This window comes from Dipodomys spectabilis, unplaced genomic scaffold (genome assembly GCF_019054845.1).
Source record: "Dipodomys spectabilis isolate Male_0828 unplaced genomic scaffold, ASM1905484v1 ptg000066l, whole genome shotgun sequence".
Classification (NCBI taxonomy): Eukaryota; Metazoa; Chordata; class Mammalia; order Rodentia; family Heteromyidae; genus Dipodomys; species Dipodomys spectabilis.
Genome location: NW_024870743.1, coordinates 12,847,857 through 12,867,505, shown reverse-complemented (window position 1 = coordinate 12,867,505; position 19,649 = coordinate 12,847,857). Strand labels below are relative to the sequence as shown.

The following is a 19,649-nucleotide window of genomic DNA, read 5'->3' as shown; positions in this document are numbered from 1 at the left end:
GGGCTGTCTCTGGGGTGGGTCATCTGCTGAGGCCTCCTAGGTCAGGGCGGCCTCTGGGGCGCTACCACTGCCCGCAGCCCATGGCGACCCGCGGGGCCAGGCCAGGCGGAGGAGACCTGGGGTGGCTGTGGCTGCATCTGCAATGGGCCCTGGCCGGCCCCTCCTTTCTGTTCCCAGAGAAGCCTGTGTGGAAAAGCAAACAGGCCCCCAGCCGTGCCCTTTGGACCTGTCGCAATCCTCCCAAGCCAGGCGTCCTATAAAGGCCTTGCTCCTGCGCAGCGGGCATCCCCAGCGCGCCCAGCCCCGAGCCCGCGCCACGCCAGCCAGCCCACGCCAGGCCGCCAGGCCGGCCGGGCCGCAGCCACCAGCCCCGCGCCCTGCAGGCCGCCATGGCCCCCACAAGGCCGGCCGCACCCCTGCTGCTGCTGCTGCTGCTGCTGCTGGACAGCAGCGTCCTGGCCGGTGAGTGCGGGTGGGGCTGGCCCGGGGCGGGAGAGGGGGCGGCACGGCAGAGCTGACCCAGGCCCAGGCCCGGGCTGAGCAGCAGGGGATGGCGCCCCCACCCCGGGTGGGGTGCAGGGCTCCAGATGAAGGAAGTGGAGAGTGGGTGTCCAGGGCCTACTTCAGGCCACAAAGTGAGCCTTGTGCAAGGGGTGATCCCGCGGGACCCATCCTCTGCCTCCTTCTCTTACAGAAGATGAAGCACTGGAAAACGTCAGCCTGAGATGTCCAAGTAAGACTTTCTCCCCCCCCATCTCCCTCCTCCTCCTCTCCCTCCCCTCATTCCTCCTCTCCTCCTCCCCCCCCCCTCCTCCTGCACCTCTAGTCAACCTTAGATATCCAAGTAAGACATTTCTCCCCCCCTCCTCCTCTCCCTCCTCCCCTCCCTTCTCTTCTCCCTCCTCCTCTCCCTCCTCCTCCTCTCCCTCCCCCCTCCTCCCCCTCCTCCTCTCCCTCCTCTTCCTCTCCCTCCTCCTCCTCTCCCTCCCCTCCTCTCCCTCCTCCCCTCCCTCCTCCCCTCCCTCTTCCTCCTCCTTTCCCTCCTCTTCCTCTCCCTCTTCCTCCTCTCCCTCCCCTCTCTCCCTCCTCCCCTCCCTCTTCCTCCTCTTCTCCCTCCCCCTCATCTCCCTCCTCCTCCTCTCCCTCCTCCCCCTCTCCCTCCTCCCCTCCCTCCTCCCCCCTTCTTCTGCACACTGGTCACTCAGGGCCCCTAGCACACGCTGCTTACACAGATGTGGACTGCTCCCACACCAGAAAGCAAGAGCTTTGGGGCCTCTGCTCACTTCCAAGGAAGGGATTCCAGGGCTCTTCCGCCGGTTCTTGCCCCATGCTTGACTTGAGGCCAGACTAGGGACGGGACTGGCACTCTGCTAGCGCCGTGCCTGAACGCTTTGAAATACTCACCACTGCGTCAGTGATTAAGCATCCATTCCATGTGTGTGAGGATGAGGAAATGCTGACTTTAACCTTTGCTCAGAAATCAACACCGCCACCCACCCCTCGCCCCCGCTCCGCCCCCCTTGTATTTACCTAGTCCTAGGGGGTCACAGGAGCTGGCCCGGTGACGGCACCCTGCGTTCTGTGGAGGGCGCCAGCCCTGGCTTTCTCCTCTGGTGGGGCAGCATCGCCATCTGGTGGCCATCATGCATCACTACAGCTGAGCTCCTGACCCAGATTTTTTTTTTTTCCTCTAAAGACTCACAAAATTACTCAGGCACCGTGGAATCCTCCAGAAATTTCTTCCTAGAGGTTTCCACAAGGTCAATCAGATATCCCTGTACTTAATAGAATTTGCCCCAAGAATTTCACAAAGTTAAAAAAGAGTCACAGAGTAAGGTTATTTTCAAACTGAGAAAGCCTCCGAGCCCCACTCGCCCCTTTGCTTAATATCAACTCTTACCCTGTCAAAGGGTCTCTTCTTCAGATTTTCAGAGCGCCATTATTTGGCTCTCGGCCCTGTACTCCTATCCCTCAGATGACATATTCAAAGAATTGGAGTTAATTTAAACATCAGTCTGGGGGGGGGGGGGAACATAATGAATAAGATCAATCTATAAAGGAAATTAAGTGCAAGGCAAAATCAATTAGAAATAATTTGAGCACAGGGGCTGGGAAGGTGGCTCAGTGGTAGAGCGCTTGCCTTGCATGCATGAGGCCCTGGGTTTGATTCCTCAGCACCACATAAGCAGAAAAAGCCTGAAGTGGTGCTATGGCTCAAGTGGTAGAACACTAGCCTTGAGCTGAAGAGCTGAGGGACACTGACCAGGCCCAGAGTTCAAGCCCCATGACTGACAAAAAAAAAAGAAAAAAAAAAGAAAGAAATAATTTGAGCACAATTGCCCATTTTTTTTATTATCTATACCGCGCCCCTCTCTGCCCTGAACCGACTGTCCTTGGGAGTGTGCATTCAAGCTGTATAAATGACTTGTTTCTCCTCTTTGTAGAAGATGCAACTCGATTCAAGCTCCTCCGGAAGTACACATACAGCTATGAGGCTGAGAGTTCAAGCGGAATCCCGGGGACTGGTGACGTACGAAGTGCCACCAAGATCAAATGCAAGGTAAGGGGGAGCCTGCAGCCAGTGTTCCACAGGGTAACAACACCAAGATCTTCCAGAACATATTAGAGACTAATTGTACTCTGCTCTGTGAAGGTATGGAATAGATCCCGGGACTCCCCGGAGGGTCATTTGAGGAAGAGAAATCAAGTTGTCAAGTTGCCCTCTTCTCTCTTGGATGTCAAAGTGCTAGTCTGTATCATCAGAAAGCATAGCATTACCTTATATGGCTACTTAATTGAAATTAAAGATTCACTTCCTAGTACCATTAGCCCCATTTCAAGGGCTCTCTAGCCACCCACGGCTCTCATTTCCCATATTAGATGGTACAAATATTTCTACCATGACATGAATTTCTTTGAATAGTCCAACGTAACAACTACAAATCCATCTCAGCTGCAGCTTTGTATAAAGTTCTTATTAGGCCTTAGTATATACAATCAGATTCTTAAGATAATGTTAAGGAAACATTTGATATTAAAACTAATGAGAATCTAGGCTCTGGTGGCTCATGCCTATTAATCCTAGCTACTCAGCAAGCTGGGATTGGTGGATCTTGGTTTGAAGCCAGCACAGGCAAGAAAGTCCATGAGACTCTGATCTCCAATTAATCAACAACAACAAAAAAAAAAAAAAAAACACCGGGAAATGGAGCCTGTGGCTCAAAATGGTATAGTGCTAACCTTGAGCAGAAAAGCTCAGCTTCACAACCAAAAAACAAAACCAAACAACAACAACAACAAGCTAATCACATTCCTCTCCTTGCTTCTTAATTCTAACTCTGGTCTCCATTTCTTCTAACTATTCACATCAATTTTTTTTAAGTAAAGGAAGCATATTTAGAACCAACAAAGGCACTGATGGCTCACGCCTGTAACCCTAGCTTCCCAGAAGCTGACATCAGAGGATGGTAGTATGAAGCCAGTCTGAGCAGCAAAGTCTGTGAGACTCTTCTCCAATTAACCAGCAAAAGGCCAAAAGTTGAGCTGTGACTCAAGTAGTAGAGTACCAACCATTAGCAAAAAAAAACCCTAAGGGGCAGCTCCTAAACCCCTGATTTCAAGCCCCAATATCAGAAACATTTTTAAAAGTCCTATTTCCCATGCATATGCAACACTTAAGAAACTCATTGGCCAAGGAGGAGGAAGAGGCCAGAAATGGGACAAAGCCTAGGCTGTGCAAAGAGACCCATGAGACAAGTTTAGGGCGCGTGTGGTGCCAGGGAGCACCCCATTCATGTTCCCCTCGAGGGTGCAGGTACGGAGACATCTCCTGCTTCTGACAGAACACTGCTGTTCTCCATTCTCAGGTGGAGCTGGAGGTTCCTCAACTCTGCAGCTTTGTCCTGAGAGCCAGCCAGTGCACCCTGGAGGAGCTGCGGGACTTCAGCCCCGACGGAGAGGCCCTTCTGAAGAAGACGAAGAACTCGGAGGAGTTTGCAGCTGCCATGTCCAGGTAAGGCTGGGGCGTGAGCGAGTTAACGCACGAGTTCTGGCCATCCCTGGACACACGTGGGCGTGGCGTGCATTGTGCTTGTGGAAGTGTGCGTATCTCTGTCTAAATTGGGCGTGCCCGTGAGGACAGCGTCTCGATTCAATATTCACCCTGCCTTAAGGGATAGTAGCATTTTCACAACTATCAATGGAAGAGGGAGGCGTGTTTTATACTCCCTTAGTTAACTTCCTTGGGTTATCCTTGAAATTGTGCTTCTCAAACATCTCATGGTTTCGAACTCACTGAGGCCTTGGAGTTAGGGGGTTTGTTAACCAAGTGAGGTGCTGCTTGGAGATTCTATACGGTTGTTGTCTGAGGGTGGAGCTCAGGATCTGTTCAGATCAGGGCACAGGACTCTCAGGACTTGAGCAGGTCCCCACCCAGGGCTGGTGTGCAGCCGTTGCCTGCCATGCTGACACGAAGCATCACTGTGCGGGGCTGGCCTTGCTTGTAACAGAGCAGCGCCCGTGCTGCACAGGCATTCACGACGTCCAGCTTCACCCCTACCTGGACCCCAATTACAGGTCACAGGGCCCTCAGTGCAGAAATATAAGCAGACATGGGGCTGTTAGCTTGGTAGCACAGGGAAACTCCATCCCTGCCCGTCTTGCAATTCTCCGGAGTTAGAACCCAGTTCTTCCTTCTGTGAAATAGGTGTGGAAGCTTCTGTCTTCCACCAACACACCTCACTTAACCAGGGTGGTAGGTGTGTGCGGGAAGGGTGTGGTGGCAGGAGAGAAGAGCGGCTACCGCGTGGCTTTCCTCTTCAAGCACAAGTGGTTCTAGCCAGTGACCAAAGCCTTTCAGAGCTGCACTCCTATGCCTGGAACTTTCTAGATGCTATAGAGCCATAAGGGGCATGTCGGATCTTCATTCCCACCTTCGGACATAAATAGAGGGAGCAGGTTTATGGAGGGCCTCAGAAACTCAAAGTATCCCCAATGGGAAACGCTTAAAGCCAAAGTCAACATGAACTTCAGACATGGCCTAGGATCATTTTTTTTAACATGAATATCCAACACATGCATGAAAAATGGTTCAAAAGACGTTGATCCACTAAGATCCATCAGACTATAGAATTTCAGCAGTTATGGCACCTGTTGTTGGCAGGTTGGAGAGGAAAAATATATTCTGTGGCTGTGCTGGTAAACATGACGGCCCTAGAGTAGTGTGTATTCCGACTGGAAAGATTTATACCTTAGACACAGCCACTCCAGTGTCTGGAACACTAGCCCTTGGAAATAAACCCAGCAATGAGTGCACACAGATGAATATGGATGTTTATATCAGCAATGAGGGGGAGGTATGTTCCAGAAGTATATGGAGTAATGTTGAATAAGCTATAACCATAGAATGGAAAGCTACATAGCTATATTTTTTTGTTGGGCAGGGGACTTGAACTCAGAGACTGGACACTGTCTCTGAGCTTTTTCACTCAGGCTAGCATTCTACCACGTTGAGTCACAGCACCATTTCTAGTTTTCTGGGGGGAGGGTAATTGGAGATTAAGAGTCTCACAAATGTTCCTGCCCAGGCTGGCCTTGAACCACAATCCTCAGATCTCAGCCAGACGTGAGCCACCAGCACCCAGTCTATGCAGCTTTTATAATCTAGTAGAGCTATTTCAAGTGGTCCTGGATTTTCATAGAGTATAATAAGATGAAGGGAAGTATGCACAAAACAATGCTGTTTGTATAAAACAAAGAAATGATTTTAAAAAATCCTCACGTGTCTGTTTGTACCCACACACATCTGTACGGGATCTCATGCACATGGAGATCAAATGAAATACCCAATTGTGTCCACATGGGAGCAGACTGGTAGGTGGAAACACAAAGAAGAGATAAATGAGCCAAACTCAAAAAAACAAATAAGGAAAGACTGCCAAAATCTGCGTCAATTTGTTCACTCTTTCAAAAATGTATGTGTGAGAATGCACTTTTGTGTGTGTGTGTGTGTATGTGTGTATGCGAGGAGATAAATTTATAAAGAAATCATGTTAAAAGAATAACTGAGTGGAAAGAGGGCTCCCGAGCACTGGCTCTCTTCCCATAGGCTCAAAATGGAGAAAGCACTGGCAGTGACACATCCCCCACCTCTCTCTCTCCTCTCCTCTCCTCTCCTCCTCTCTCTCTCTGTCTCTCTCTGATTCTCTCTGTCTCTCTCTCTGTCTCTCTCTGTCTCTCTCTGTCTCTCTCTGTCTGTCTGTCTCTGTCTCTGTCTCTCTGTCTCTCTGTCTCTCTGTCTCTCTCTCTCTCTCTTTTCCTTACAGGTACGAGCTCAGGCTGGCTATCTCTGAGGGGAAGCAAGTTGTCCTTTACCCGGAGAAGGGTGAACCTAAACACATCCTGAATATCAAGAGAGGCATCATTTCTGCCCTCCTGGCTCCCCCGGAAATAGAAGAGGACCAACAAGTGCTGTTTCTGGTGAGAAACTTGAAAGCTGAGGACAGTGGTCCTCTCCCTCCCTCTTCAAGTAAAAGATCAGATCCACTGCAGATAAAACGAATCATGGTGAATACACAGGAAACCCTTCGTTGGTAGGCAATACCAGGGTCCATGGTTCTCCTGTCTTCTGAGCTCACTGAAGGCTCATCCCAGAGAGGGTGACTCATCTTGGGTCAAATTGTAAAGCAGTTACGGGACAGTCTTCACCATGCTACCTGCTTTTTATTTTACTGTTTCTTCTCATTTCCATACATTATAACACAGAAAAGCCTCTATGTTTTAGACACCAAGAAGGTTTGGGATATTGTCCAGTCTCTCTTACACAGCTCAAGTTTCAGCAGTACAAAGAATTGAATGTGCTTTAGCCCCATGAATATTCAGAGCCCTAGATGTGTTTGCTAACTGTGCTAGGAGAGTATTCTGCAATGTCCTGTCCACATGGCCCTCTCCACCCACCAGCTCTCCTCACCCGCCAGCCCTCCCCACCCACCAGCCCTCCCCACCCACCAATCCTCCCCACCCGCCAGCCCTCCCCCACACACCAATCCTCTCACCCTCCAGCCCTCCCCACCCACCAGCCCTCCTCACCCACCAATCCTCTCACCCGCCAGCCCTCCCCACCCGCCAGCCCTCCCCACCCGCCAATCCTCTCAGCCAGCCCTCCCCACCCGCCAATCCTCTCACCCGCCATCTCTCCCTGCCAGCCCTCCCCACCCGCCAGCCCTCCCCACCCACCAACCCTCCCCACCCACCAATCCTCTCACCCACCAGCCCTCCCCACCCACCAATCCTCTCACCCGCCAGCCCTCCCCACCCGCCAATCCTCTCACCCACCAGCTCTCCCTCCCAGCCTTGCTGGGAGGAAAGACCATCCCTCAAAAATCCATATCCTTCTGCCTTGGCTCCTGGACTTTTCTCCAGGCCCCTCTTCAGTATGCACAGATGGTTGACTGTGTGGCATGTCCTCCACAGGACACTGTATATGGAAATTGCTCCACTGACGTCACCGTGCAGACCAGGCAGGGGAACGTGGCGACAGAGGTGTCCACGGAGAGGAGGCTGCAGCAGTGCGATGGCTTCCAGCCCGTCGGCACGGGCGTCAGCCCCCTGGCCCTCATCAAGGGCCTGGTGAGTCTCACAACACACTGAACCCCTTTAGGAAAGTCACAGAACATTCCAGCTAATGGGGCCTAAGAGAAGAATCTGCTCAGCTTGCTCTAGACCACAGCAGGGCCAGGCCACTGAGGGCCAGGCATAGGAAGGACTCCCAAGGCTGAATGGCAGGTTCTTCATTTACCAGGACTACAGTGAGATTCCCAACTCCCCGGCGCAGAGCTCTCTTCCTCCTGCTGTCCCTTTTTTCATGGCGCCAAACCGTCTGCCATCACTTTAGAATAAGGACTGTCCATCCCTGAGAAGGCACAGCTACCTAGTCTTCTTTCCTGTACAAGAGCTGCTTGCCCTAAGCGCTGGTCTCCAGGAAGTCCCACGCTATGTCCCACCACCTCCTCTCCCATGAAGTCACATGCCTGCGCCTGTCCCAGCTTCCTGTCCTTCTATGGCACCGATGACCCTGACCAGAGCCATGACCTTCAGCCTCCTCCCCAGGCTGAGGCCTACCCTCACTCAGTGCTGACCTTCTCCAGTCTTACCCGGGGTCACACAGCACCATCTCGCGCGCAGCGGTGAGGAGCCGCAGGCTGCCTCAGTAAATGTGAAGTACTTGAGTACATGGTAATATTCTGGATTGTTGCCCTGGGGCCTAAAAACACAGCGAGTCAAATGACCATGAGAGCCACATGCAGAAGGAGCCTGCACTGGGTTGGGGTTTTCCAGAAGGAGCCAAGGGCATAGATTAGGGTCTTTTCTGAGCACTTATTACGTGCTCAGCTCAGGAAGAAAGAATTGCGATGAGCCATGAGCCTTCCCTTCAACAGACTTGCAGGCTAATGGAACAATGACAGTCATGCACGGCCGATGGAATGATAAACTGAAAAGGCGGAGAAGCAGTCTTAGGTCGTCTGAAGCAGACCAGAAAGATGAAAGCGTTCTTCTCCTAGCTAGTTGAGCAGAGCCGTGGAGCACACACAGCACAAACCTCACCAAACACAAAGGACCCTCAGGCACTGTGGCCGGCCACACTCTCAGCAACTTGGGAGGCAGGGATCAGGCGACCGCCATTTGCTTCAAGGATAACCTTGAAGTTCACATGACTCTGTCACTCAGTGGCTTGGTGTGAGGGCACATGCCTGTTGTCCCAGCCAGAGGAGAGGCTCCATGGCTGGGTGCAATGGCTTCTGCCTGTCAGCCCCAGCCACAGGGGGAAGCACCAGTAGGAGGGTCACAACCCAGGATGGCCCTACTCAAAAACAACCCACACAACAAGGAGCAGGAACCGAGCGCGGTGGCTCATACCTGTCATCCTAGCTACTCAGGAGGCTGAGATCTGAGGAGCTCAGTTCAAAGCCAGCCCAGGCAGGAAAGCCTGTGAGACTCTTATCTCCGATTAACCACCAGAAAACCAGAAGTGGCGCTGTGGCTCAGGTGGTAGAACACTAGCCTGGAGCTGAAAAGCTGAGGGACGGTACCCAGGTCCAGAGTTCGAGCCCCACGACTGACCAAAATATGGCTCATTGGTACAGCAAGTGTCTAGAAAGCTGCATTCAATCCCCAGTACCACCAAACAATACTTTTTTAAGATCTATAAATGGAAGAGAGAGATGAGGACAGGCTTCTGGGCAGAGACGCTTAGATGAGCAGGTGCGTGAGAGGTCATGTGTTGGGGTGGGCATGCATTCGACGGGCAGCATGTACAGGAGAGATTTTACGGGAGGGTATTGCACTGAGGCAGGATAGTCTACAGCCTTCGAGTGTCTGATTTATGCCCCTTTGTCTGATGCCAAGTGTCAAATGCTCTCCCTTGCACTGAGTTTATCTAATGGTGTGAGATCCCTGCCCCTTCCTGTCTTAAAGCTTCAAGACCCAGAAACTGATCAAAATGCTCCCCCCCACAATCTACTCCCAGGTCCGCCCCTTGTCAACTCTGATCAGCAGCAACCAGTCCTGCCAATATACCCTGGACCCCAAGAGAAAGCATGTGTCAGAAGCCACCTGCCGAGAGCAGCACCTGTTCCTGCCGTTCTCCTACATGTAGGTTACTTACTTCTCCTCTAGTTCATCATGTAAAGGGTAGATGGGAGCCAAACACCCCTCTATGCCCAGTTCTGGACAGCCTGTCTCCAGAAGGGAGCACAGAAAGGCATCAGGCAAAAGCCCATTCCTGGTCACCTTTTTAAACAGCGGGTAATTCAGGATAAAGGTGTCTCAGGCATGTGAAACAATTCTGAGGCTACTAAAAGGTATCTACCTTAAAACTCCAGCTTTAAAGTTTTGCAAACACAGAAAAAAGCAGGTACCCTGGTTAGAAAATGGCTTCTTGTAGGAGTCGGGATTTTAGCTGGGGATTTGTTTAGAAAACTTGACAGTCTACTGATATTTATTGGATAACTCCTCCATTCTTGCCACTGTGCTGTTGGAGATACAAAATAATTTCAAGGCACAGCGTAAGCCCCACTGGTGTGATAGATTGGTAGACGGTGTGAGGTACATTTGTCCCTCTGATGAGAGGCTAGCGAGCAGGAGCAGGAGCAGGCGGGCACTCTTCACTGGGCACTGCTGGCTTTCACCATGATCTGAGAGGTGGACAGCATTCAGAGAGAAGCGGTTCCAGCGTGAGGAGGAGGGCGTGTTCTAGGGCACGGGCTTCTGTGATGTGATAGGCCTCCTCTGTTGCCAGGAATAAGTATGGGATGATGGCGCACGTCACGCAGAAGGTGAAACTTGAAGACACTCCCATGATCAACAGCCGCTTCTTTGAAGGAGGTGAGACTTTATGCCTGCATAGGTGTGGGAGAAATCTGCCCAAGGGGTGCCAACTGTAGCTGGCCTTTGGCAGGTCTAAAGTCAGGTCTGCTGACTCATGCAAGCAGTGGGCTCTCGTGTTCTGGCTGCTGAGCCACCACCAGTGAGGAAGACTTCTGGCGTGTCACCATGGAGCAGGACAAAGGAAAGGAACATGTCCCCTAGGATTTTATAAGTAGGAAACTGGAGCCCGAAATGGAATGTGACTTGGGCAGCACTGGCAAGCACACAGTCTAGATGGCTCAGGCCTTCTGGGTTGAGGTGAGGGCAACTGAGAAAAGATCTTCAAGTTCTAGATGGATAATAATCCAAAGAACTGATCCAAGAGCAAAAATAGATCCCTAGTACTGCGTTGTATTTGAACCCAGCACTATATGCTGTATTTAAACCTATCTCTTTCCTGTGCATTACCACATTGTCCCTTTGTTCCTAGAGCCTATGCTATCAGGTGGTGGAGGTAGCATGTTTGTACCCACTTCACAGAGGCTTAGGGATGTAGTCAAGGCCATCCAGTCTGAGATATGGTGCAAAATGAGCGCCCAGGTCTGACTGAAGCCAGGACTCTCCACTGCATTACACTTCCCTGCCGGCTTTCACCAACTCCCCAGCACTGGCTCACAGCACTGTAACAGGGTCTTCTCCCCACAAGCTGCTAGTAGATCCAATTAGAAAACCCTGTGAATGAGGACCACTGAGTCTAGCCTTCACTGCTACCATGGCTGCGGCAGCAGCGTCTCCTTCCATTCCTTCCAGCAGGGGGCAATCTGATACCAGATCCAGACAAAGCTTTGCTTCACCTCTAGCTTGGCTGTGTAAGTCCATGGAGAGCTTATTAATAAGAGCGTTCTTATTTAAGAAATCTCAAAGTAAGTCACACATCTCTGACTTAGTTCCTTTTTCTTCAAGTTTGGGAATAATATATCCCTCAGGGATGTTCCGACAAGTCAGTAAAAATAATTAAATCCATCACCCAGTGCAGAAACAGATACTCTAACAGGTGGTATGAATACAATTGCTTTGTTCTCTTTCCCCTGCTTCTGAAAAGTCCCCAATTTTCGGTTTTCATTACACAAAGACATGGCCGAGCTGCCAAAGCAAGCAAGAACTCCTGTGATACTTTTCTTTTTTTTTTTTTTTAATTTTTTTTGGGGGTCCGGCCGTGGAGCCTGAACTCTGGGCCTGGGCGCTGTCCCTCAGCTCTTCAGCTCAAGGCTAGCGCTCTACCACTTGAGCCACAGTGCCACTTCCGGCTTTTTTCTTTTTGCTTATGTGGTGCTGAGGAATCGAACGCAGGGCCTCAGGCATGCAAGGCAAGCACTCTACCACTGAGCCACCTTCCCAGCCCCTGTGATACTTTTCTTCTCCTAGGTGCTGAGCCGGTTGGTCTGGCCTTTGAGAGTACCAAGTCCACGTCGCTACCGAAGCAAGCTGAGGCTGTTTTGAAGACCCTCCAGGAGCTGACAAAATTGTCCGTTTCTGAGCAGAACATCAAGAGAGCAACTCTCTTCAATGAGCTGGTTATGGAGCTGAGAGGCCTCAGCGATGAGGCGGTCTCGGCTCTCTTGCCCCAGCTGGTTGAGCTGTCCAGGTGGGTGTTTAATGGTGAGAGCACAGTCTTCCAGACACCTTACGGAAGCACAGACCTTGGGAACTCTGGCCAAACACAGAATTCCAGGGACCATTTAAATACCCATATACTTGGTCAACAATAGCGGCTGACAAAAATGTCAGCTGAGTTTCTTAGAGTTCCATGACTAGTGGACACACACACACACACACACACACACACACACACACACACACACTGCATTGAGTATCTGAATGTTTAAAATAGAAGTCAAATAGTTCTCATTTTGGTAGGTATCTCCTTATCCTCATTCTACTGCATGTGTACTGACAAGTTGGGAGGAGAAGGAAGTCTGTGCCCTCTTATATGTACGTGAGGAAACAAAATAATGTGCCTTTATGCCCTTCAAGGCACTGTCTGTGTGTGCTGTGAAATCACAGGAGGCGCGGAGACCGGGAATGGACCATGACAGTGCTGGCCCAGCATGTTCTGAATCCTGACCAGACTTCTCCTGACTTTTTTGCTTGTACTCTCCACTGGAAATATTTCTGGGGAAGGCATCCTAGCTCTTGGGCTCCAAGTTGGATTTGGGAAGACTTAGAGAATCTGTTTGGTGAATAAGGAACTTCCCAGCAGAGGATTCAACATGCATCCAGGGCTATTTCTCGGGTTGAACTTGCTCCGGGTAACGCCCTGTGCTTCTCTCCTCAGCCCCATCACTCTGCAAGCCTTGGTTCAGTGTGGACAGCCCCAGTGTTACACTCACATCCTCCAGTGGCTGAGGAATGAGAAAGCTCACCCGCTCCTGATAGACATTGTCACCTACCTGGTGGCCCTGATCCCAGAGCCCTCGGCGCAGAGGCTACAAGAAGTTTTTAACACAGCCAAGGAGCAGCAGAGCCGGGTCACACTATATGCCCTGAGCCACGTGGTCAACAAGTGAGTTTCTACCGTGCCTTGCTGCCTCTGAGAGCAGAGGAAACCCCACATGGAGCCCCTCTCTCCATTTTCCAACCCATGGCATTTATGCTTATACTATTGCACGATTGTACTATGTACACTTGTACTATTGGCCATTTTGAAATAAGCAATCAGCCAAGACCAGGTTGGGTTTTAAGAGAAGCCTAATACTGCCTACTGAGACCGAATCCTCTGCTGTTGCTATTCCATAGCTATCATAAGATAAACCAGGCGGTGACCCAGGACCTGCAGGACATTGCTGACTACCTGTTGGAACAGATTCGCAACGAGTGCACAGGAGATGAAGAGCACACCTACTTGATTCTGAGGGTATTTTCTGTCTTCCATTTAATATGGCTCCTGACCATCTCTTACTTCACCTCCTGCACACTGATGGGTTCTTGTGTCTGTTCTTCCCTGCAGGTCATTGGAAATATGGGCAGCACCATGGAGCAGGTAATGCCAAGACTCAAGTCTTCCATCCTGAAATGCATCAGAAGCACAAAGCCATCGCTGCTGATTCAGAAAGCTGCCATCCAGGCCCTCAGAAAGATGAAACTTGAAGATGAGGTAAAGAACTCAGAGGAGTTCTGAAAGTGAGAGTTTATGCTCATCATCGAGGTTTGAGGAAGAGGGGAATAAAATTATAAATCTCCTCCTTCCCCTGGCCCACTTCTACTGTTTTCTAATTGTGAATTTCAACCAGCCTAGTGGCCTGACTGCCTAGCAGTGTGTGGACAGAAAAGATGTATTTGAGCTTGCTGCTACTCTACCTTGGGGAGCGTGAAATATTATGTCACATGCTTTCCCAGGAGCAGACTGTCATCTTGAGAAGATATTTATATTCCCCAATCTCACCAAAGTAGAATAGTGAATTTGGTCCTACCTCAGATGACAAAAACTCCAGTGCTTTGGGAACTAGAGTTCTCAAAGGTATTCATTATTAATCCCAAACTCTCGCCCTTTCTGCCTCTATTCTCACACTGAAATAACGCACATCAAAAGAACTTTATCTTCATGACGTGGCAAAGTATCCAAAAAAGTTATAAATTGGTCAGAATTTGTGTGTTTTAATGTGATTGGATTCTCCACGCGCTTGGCGGAGATCTGGGTTGGTTGAACTGGCTGGCCTGAGAAGCACTGGGGAGAAGACGCAGTTCCAGCATTCACAGCATTATTAGAGAATCACACCGTACAAGAGCTATCCTATGCCAATGTCGGTCTGGCATGCTGAAAGAACAGCACCAACTGTCTCCCCCTTTTGGTGCAGGTGCGAGGGATCCTTCTGCAGACTTTTGTCAACAGCACTGCTCCGGTGGAGAAGCGGCTAGCTGCCTATCTCATGCTAATGAGGCAGCCCTCCTCCTCAGATATTCACAAAATCACCCAGCTCCTGCCATGGGAGCTCAATGAGCAAGTGAAGAACTTCGTGGCTTCTCACATCGCCAACATCTTGAACTCAGAAGAACTGCATATTGACAGGTAAGGAGGAGTCATTTTTTATCATCTCCCACTAAGAGGGCTGGACTGGAATTCCAGGTGTCTAGGTGCTTCTAATCTTCTGGAGCAAAGACTTATGGGAATGTGCAAAAGTCAAGGGGTTAAAGACCACTTCTTTCAGTAGTGATTAGAAATCCCTATCTACTTGGAATTCGAGGGGTAATGAGCCAGAAATGTGGTGTTTAGACTCAAAGCATATTCTTGCCTTTCATCCAGTCTGAAAAATTTAGTGACGGAAGCTCTGAAGGAATCTCAACTTCCAACAGTCATGGATTTCAGAAGATTTTCCCAAAACTATCACTTTTCCAAATCTGTTTCTCTTCCATCGCTTGACCCAGTCTCTGCCAAAATCGAAGGGAATCTAATATTTGACCCAAATAACTACCTTCCTAAAGAAAGTATGCTGAAAACGACTCTCACTGCCTTTGGATGTGCTTCAACAGACCTCTTCGAGGTATGTCGGATATCCGTTTTTGTTTGTCCAGTTTGCCACCATCTCTGGCCACTAGAGGGCACCTGAAGCACGACTCCTGGTATAACTGAGGTTGTTACCTCAGGAGAGGCCCTTCACCTCAAAATACATGAACTATCCAATCACAGCAGGTTCAAACCTCAGATCCACTCCCAGATCCAAATCCCTCTCTGTGTAATTACTTATTCTACCTGCCTCTTCTAGAAAATGACAAATGGGTTTTACCTTTAAAGAGACAACTCCGATGACATGTTATGCTCAGCCCTTCCCTACAGTTTTCATGAAACACCATTTAGTTACATAACATAACAAGGAGAGCAGGAGACTATACATTAAAAACAAAATCCAGTATGAAATTCTTGCCTCATTTTCTTTTCCAGATTGGCTTGGAAGGAAAAGGATTTGAGCCAACACTAGAAGCTCTTTTTGGGAAGCAGGGATTTTTCCCAGACAGTGTCAACAAAGCTTTGTATTGGGTCAATGGTCAAGTTCCTGATCATGTCTCCAAGGTCCTGATGGACCACTTTGGCTATACCAAAGATGACAAACATGAGCAGGTATGTATTTGTGAAGTATCCTCTCAAGGACAGTTTGTATATTCTTGCTTAGACTGGAAGCTATCAAGGTTCCAAATCATATCGGTGTGGCTATATACTAATCAGTCTTTTCCTCTATGGGGGATTAGGGCCAGTGTCCTCAGAAGTTAAGGCACCTCCGGAAATTCTGTATGTCCAGGAATCAGCGTCTCTGGAACCACTTTAGCAAAATGACTAAGAGTGTGAAGTATGGGGCATGAGTTAAATGCTAATCTCACGATCTTCAAACTGGACAAAATTGGACAAGTTGCTTGATATTCTTTGTTCCCCAAATACTATTAATAATCCATATGTCACAAGGTTATTTGAAGACTAAATGAAATTAGGTATGTAAAGTGCTAAGCACAGTACATATTGATTGTTCAATAATCAGACACTAAGCTTTAAATTAATATTTCATCTTAAGCTCTCACTCAGATCAGTTCACTAGTGAATAAGACCAAACAACCACTTTGAAACTGGCCGTCAGCTCCTATTAGGGCAGTAGGTTGTATAATCTGGAGCTGCTTATTATTTCACTTTCTACTGCTGTCCATAGTGTAGACTGGTGATTGGTGACCCATCAGAGTGTGTTAGAAATGCTGGTTCTCCACGTTTACAATTGTGGGGCTATTTAGAGTGGGAAAGAGAACATTAGAGGATGAAGAATACTGAAGGACACTTCATTCGTGAATGAAGATAGCAAAATGAAATCCACTGAAAGCCGCTAAATAATAGGAGATGGTGATGAGGAAGATGAGAGTAAAGGAGGGGGCGACACTGATTAAACTGCTGTAAAAACCAGAGTGAAACCCCTTTGGACAAAGGGCATAACCGAAGGAGAGGAATGTAAAACAAGCCTCTCTGGAACAGGGTTACTAGTGGGAGGGAAAACCGGAAAGGGTAAAAGAGGATGAATACGATCAATTGCCTTATGCAAATGTGTGAGAACAAAACAATAAAGCTAGCTGGGGTAGCTTGGGGAAGGGGAGGAGAGAGAGAGGCAGAGGCGAGACTGGCAGCGCTAGCCACGCACACAGGGACCTGCCAGGACGAAGCCCCTCCCATACAATTCATCCATGCCAACAGAAACACACAGTTCTCGGGTCCATCAAGCACTTTCAAGATGGACAAGCAGGGCAACGGTTTAATCCCAGATATTCACTTGCAGCCTTACTTCCATCTTCTGATGCGCTGGCTTCCACTTGAAGGTGAAGGTCTTTAATCTGTTCTGAGTCTGTTAGTCTCTTTTCTTTATCAATACCTTTATCAATATCAGTTCTAATATATCTGAAGAACAGGTCTAAGAAGGGTCTAGAATCACGTGTCTTTCAAGCTTTTAGCTGATTTACATAGCCTCTGAATTTTCTTGGGAAGCCCCTGGCTCCCTTCTCTAGTAAAATAGACAAAGCTAAGCAGAGGAGGGGAGCAGGTGATCTTCTAACCTGGGAGTACTGAGGGAAAAGGCCTGCCCTCATGGAGAATGGGGTCCCCGTGCTACACCTACATGTTTTCCTCAAATCACAAACACGTTGGAAAGCACTCCAATCTCTGACAAGACCTCAGGATTTTTCACCTTTATTTGGAGAAATTATCTCTCAATCAAAGGTGGGAGCCTGATTTCAGTGTCTACCCTGCATCCCCACCTCAAGTGATCTCTGTTCAGGACCCTCACAGATGAGATAGACCAACCTCACTTCAGGAATCTGACTGTGTGGGGCAGAACTGGCATCTCACTGGACATTTTGTTTCTAACATTTCAGGACATGGTTAAAGGCATCATGCCCATGGTTGACAAGTTGATCAATGAGTTGAAATCCAAAGAAATCCCAGAAGCCAGAGCCTATCTCCGCCTCTTGGGAGAAGAGCTCGGCTTTGTAAGGCTCCAAGACTTCCAGCTCCTGGGAAGGCTGCTGCTGAACGGTGCTCGCACTCTCCAGGGAATCCCCCAAATGGTAAGCCAGCCCGGCCCCACTGCAGGGCCCTCCATTAGCTGAGACTCTTCCCAGATATCCCAAATCCCTTTAATATCCCGGCCCAACAAGCCAGCACTATCACTTATACTTCCTCCAAAGGCACAGGTTAGTTTGACTTTCACTGTTGGTACGTAAGAAATTGCTAGCACTCAGAAATAAAGCTACTCATCATCTTAGCTGCACCTTTTGAGAACAGCACTTTCATCTCAATCCAGAGCAAATTCTTCTATATCCCCACACATTCCAGTTGGTAGTAGTAGTTAATCTGTATTGAACAAACTACTGAGCTAAGGCGTGCTAATTTCCTCCTTTCTGAATTAAAAAGGGATCGTAATCTCACGTTTGTGAGGTTGCTTTTAGCAAAATTCACCTAGTAAGGCTGACCTGAATTTGAGCTTCCTTGTTGGATTTACAGATTGGAAAGGCCATGAGGGAAGGCTCAAAGAATGACTTATTTCTGCACTATATCTTCATGGACAATGCCTTTGAGCTCCCCACTGGCATGGGACTCCCACTGCAAGTGTCCTCATCTGGAGTGGTCACACCCGGGACCAAGGCTGAAGTAAAGCTGGAATTAGCCAAGGTGAGACTCTCGCTGGTGTTGATCATTGAGGAAATCAGTGATTATTTCTCTTTACCTCTAGGGGGTGGGGGGGCGGGGGTCCTTGTGCAAATTCTTAGAAAGTGTTTCTAGGGCAAACCAAGTCCCTTATCGTTGTGAAAGTTACTCATGATCACAGTCCAGTACCATCAATTTTTGTGAAAAATTTGAGAGCACCACAAACGTGCACCACCCCACCACCCCTACCTGGGGTACAGCAAGAAGAGAACTCAGCTGTTCCCTCAATAAATGAGTGTTCCTGTCATCTGTCTTTAATCCAGTTTTGTCTAAAGTTAACTATGGTTCTTTCTCATCCTGGGTAATGCAGTCTACCTCCGAGGAACTAATAACTTAGCTCTTCTTCCTCCCAATAAATCATAATAATGTTTCCTGCAGTATGAGTTTTCCAGAGGATTTGCCCAAAGATGGGAAAAGGTTGTTGATCTGAGCAGCTCAACCAAACTGAATAGGTTCCTTTCTGATTGACAGATGCAGGCTGAACTGGTAGCAAAGCCCTCTGTCTCTGTGGAGTTTGTAACACATATGGGCATCACTATCCCAGACTTTGCTAGGAATGGCATTCAAATGAACACCAACTTATTCCATGAGTCAGGCCTGGAGGTGCGCATGGCCCTCAAAGCTGGACAACTGAAGTTCATCATCCCCTCTCCACCGAGGCCCATCAAGCTATTCAGCAGCAGGTAATTCTGACAGCCAGTGCTGCGTGGACCCTTTGGAAGAGAGAGTTGAAAACCTATCTTCAGGATTTGGCTAGGATAGATAGCTGATTCAGATCACTGTGGTCCCAGTGAAACAGAAGGGAAGTGGGGAGAGAATGTTCTAGATTATGATTTTTAACCTACCCTAGACTTAGACACACTAATTACCTTTTCATCTTGTTTTCAAATTATTCCTAAACCATTCTGCATTAAAAATTAAGATCTACTTGCTAGTCAGTAATTACTAAGTTATGAGACTTTTTTATCAAGATTGTCTTTTTGCTTTTCAGTTTTGTTTTATTGTGTTTTCTCTTTGGTTTGTGAGTAAATAGACAGTAGTTCTAAAGAAATCCTTCTTGGAAAATGAGCATTCTTTTCCTCCAAGGAAAATACCAAATACTGATTTGTGGTAGATCACTCAGTGGGTAAAGCATGAACCTCTAGATAACATGATTATGGAATCCAACCTCAGATGAAAAGTTCTACTGTCAATAGTCCTCAACTACAGATGTAACTTAGTTTTCATAGCTTGGACATATTCACTTGCTCATTGAAAAATAGTATTTAATTGCCTGCTTTGCACTAAGTGTGTTAAATAAGATATACAAGGCCCCTCTATACAGAGAAGACATGCAATAACAGAAACAATGGTGACCCAGTGAGGACCGGGTTCAGGGAGGTATTGGAACCATGAAATCAGGGGTCACAGCGCCTGTGGGAAACAGAGAATGCCTTCTGAAGCAAGTATACCTGATCTGCTATCAAGGGTTTTAGTCATCTAAGAGAGAGGAAGAAGTGAAGGCTTAGGCATAGAAAACAAATCATGCTTAATGGCCTGAAGGAAAAAGAAAGCAGCTGAA

General features: G+C 48.5%; 1 protein-coding gene across 1 annotated transcript in view; it reads left to right on the top strand.

The window, feature by feature from the left end:
- Positions 1-375: 375 nt before the first annotated feature.
- The window catches only part of Apob (apolipoprotein B), a 38,441-nt gene continuing 19,167 nt past the window's right edge, over positions 376-19,649 (top strand). Inside the window, exons 1-18 of the mRNA XM_042680732.1 lie at positions 376-462; positions 695-733; positions 2,445-2,560; positions 3,867-4,012; positions 6,324-6,477; positions 7,471-7,626; positions 9,524-9,648; positions 10,295-10,380; positions 11,788-12,007; positions 12,698-12,925; positions 13,159-13,276; positions 13,370-13,516; positions 14,217-14,428; positions 14,663-14,900; positions 15,299-15,475; positions 17,257-17,448; positions 17,885-18,052; positions 18,560-18,771. Of these exons, the coding sequence (XP_042536666.1) occupies positions 390-462; positions 695-733; positions 2,445-2,560; positions 3,867-4,012; positions 6,324-6,477; positions 7,471-7,626; positions 9,524-9,648; positions 10,295-10,380; positions 11,788-12,007; positions 12,698-12,925; positions 13,159-13,276; positions 13,370-13,516; positions 14,217-14,428; positions 14,663-14,900; positions 15,299-15,475; positions 17,257-17,448; positions 17,885-18,052; positions 18,560-18,771 (2,807 nt within the window). The 5' untranslated portion in view covers positions 376-389. The remainder of the gene's footprint in view (positions 463-694; positions 734-2,444; positions 2,561-3,866; positions 4,013-6,323; positions 6,478-7,470; positions 7,627-9,523; positions 9,649-10,294; positions 10,381-11,787; positions 12,008-12,697; positions 12,926-13,158; positions 13,277-13,369; positions 13,517-14,216; positions 14,429-14,662; positions 14,901-15,298; positions 15,476-17,256; positions 17,449-17,884; positions 18,053-18,559; positions 18,772-19,649) is intronic.